Here is a 2,178-nt window from a genome sequence, read left to right as displayed (position 1 = left end):
TTTTTTTTTTTTTTTTTTTTTGAGATGGAGTCTTGCTCTGTCACCCAGGCTGGAGTGCAGTGGCACAATCTCGGCTTGCAACCTCCGTGTCCTGGGTTCAAGTGATTCTCTTGCCTCAGCCTCCCAAGTAGCTGGGATTACAGGCACCCACCACCACACCCAGCTAGTTTTTGTATTTTTAGTAGAGATGGGATTTCACCATGTTGGCTAGGCTGGTCTCAAACTCCTGACCTCAAGCAATCCACCTGTCTGGGCCTCCCAAAGTGCTGGGATTACAGGCATGAGCCACCGTGCTCAGCCTCTCTGCTACTTCTAAGCTACTAGATGGGGTTTTAGTAACTAGTTTACTAAATAGGACAGATAGGACACAATTAACTATTTGTGGCTATTGCTGCATTTATAGCCTAGGATAAGCCCTGATTTATTTGATTAGTCCTCATTCTGTGAGTGACCTCTCCTCTCTGTTTTTCAGGGTTAAAGCACGAATTGGGAGCTCTCAGCGACACCACCAGTCAGCAGCCAAAGACCTAACTCAGTCCCCTGAGGTCTCCCCAACAACCATCCAGGTGACATACCTCCCCTCAAGTCAGAAGAGTAAACGTGCCAAGCACTTCCTTGAGTTGAAGAGCTTTAAGGATAACTATAACACATTGGAGAGTACTCTGTGATGGAGCTGAAGGACTCTTGCCGTAGATGAAGCCAGTCAGTTGCAGTGTGCAAGACAGGCTGCTTGCCGGGCTGCCCTGGGGACATCTGACTCAGCAGGCCCAGACTGTATCCATCGAAGTTCCCGTTGTATCCAGAGTTCTTAGAGCTTGTGTTTAAAGGGTAATTCCCCAACCTTTTCTTATGGGCATTTTTAGAACATTGGCTAAGACTATTTTCCCCCAGTAGCACTTTTTTCTGGATTTGCATTCAGGTGTTATTCTTAATGTTTCTGTCAAAGCTTCTTAAAAATCTTCACTTGGTTTCAGCCATAGTTCACCTTCCCTGTTCCAGGTTTATTTAATTCCAAAGGTGAGAGTTGGAGAGAGATGTCTTCCATATCTATACCTTTGTACACAGTTGAATGGGAACTGTTTGGATTTAGGGCGTCTTAGAGTTGATTGATGGAAAAAGACAGGAACTGGTGGGAGGTCAAGTGGGGAAGTTGGTGAATGTGGAATAACTTACCCTTGTGCTCCACTTAAACCAGATGTGTTGCAGCTTTCCTGACATGCAAGGATCTACTTTAACTCCACACTCTCATGAATAAATTGAATAAAAGGGAATGTTTTGGCACCTGACATAATCTGCCAGGCTATATAACAGTAGGAAGGAATGATTTCCCCTAACAAGCCAATGCACTGGTCTGACTTTATAAATTATTTAATAAAATTAACTATTATCAAATAAAACATGAATCAGTCCTTTATAGTTGTCTTTTTATAAAACAGGCATTTGATAATGTTGTCTGCACATTTCTAACAGGGTATAAGGCGTGAGGATTTGCCTCCAGAGAATTGGTGGGACTGTGTGCATACCCTGGACCTAGGACCATACAGATACTCCTTGGGACCCTAGCACAAGAAATCCTAAAATCAGGACTGTGACCCTTGCTCATAGAATTGCCTGTGTCATCAACAGAAGGATGCAGAACAAGGATTCTTTCAAGGTTTCTGGGGCAACAGGCCAGGTGGCCAATCAACTCCTAGGCCCAGGGTTATTGTTGGAGGCGTAAATGTTACTATGACTACTGAAACCTTGGTTACTGAACTAAACAGAAAGAGGAGCCTGTCAGTCTCCTCAGGCTGTATCAAGCAAATCTATAGACATGCCTGTGGAAAAGATGACAAAAGTAGAAGAGGTACGCAGAGTTGGAAGGAGGGACTGGGCTGAAGTTTGATGAGGTTTCCAGATCAATTTACTATAAGTGCATCTTTTACTGGGAAAGGCTTTTGATGTAACAAGGGTACAATGTAGTTAGTAACAGGAGGGGAGGCTATGTCTAGAACATAGTAGGTATTCAAATATGTGTTCCATCCAACCCCTGCATGTTTTCTTTGATCCATTCTGAAAGAGCTTTTCTCTCCCTATTTCCCCCTAGGAAATTGCTTTCTCAAAAATGTCTATGTGGCTGGGTGCTGTGACTCATGTCTGTAATCCCAGCACTTTGGGAGGCTGAGGCAGGCAAATCAC

At 43.9% G+C, this 2,178-nt stretch overlaps 2 protein-coding genes across 4 annotated transcripts in view; both read left to right on the top strand.

Moving 5' to 3' along the window:
- The window catches only part of LOC105554062 (chromosome unknown open reading frame, human C1orf43), a 14,100-nt gene extending 12,692 nt beyond the window's left edge, over positions 1 to 1,408 (top strand). For all 3 annotated transcript variants that reach the window (XM_012000327.1, XM_012000328.1, XM_012000326.1), the window contains one exon: positions 473 to 1,408. In XM_012000327.1, coding sequence (XP_011855717.1) covers positions 473 to 668 — 196 coding nt within the window. In that variant the 3' untranslated portion in view covers positions 669 to 1,408. The remainder of the gene's footprint in view (positions 1 to 472) is intronic.
- A 285-nt stretch (positions 1,409 to 1,693) lies between these two features.
- Positions 1,694 to 2,178, top strand: part of LOC105554061 (chromosome unknown open reading frame, human C1orf189) — a 10,371-nt gene continuing 9,886 nt past the window's right edge. Inside the window, exon 1 of the mRNA XM_012000325.1 lies at positions 1,694 to 1,846. Coding sequence (XP_011855715.1) covers positions 1,814 to 1,846 — 33 coding nt within the window. The 5' untranslated portion in view covers positions 1,694 to 1,813. The remainder of the gene's footprint in view (positions 1,847 to 2,178) is intronic.

Source organism: Mandrillus leucophaeus, unplaced genomic scaffold (genome assembly GCF_000951045.1).
Source record: "Mandrillus leucophaeus isolate KB7577 unplaced genomic scaffold, Mleu.le_1.0 Scaffold624, whole genome shotgun sequence".
NCBI lineage: Eukaryota > Metazoa > Chordata > Mammalia > Primates > Cercopithecidae > Mandrillus > Mandrillus leucophaeus.
The sequence above is the reverse complement of the archived record's forward strand: the minus strand, read 5'-3'. Positions and strand labels throughout refer to the sequence as shown.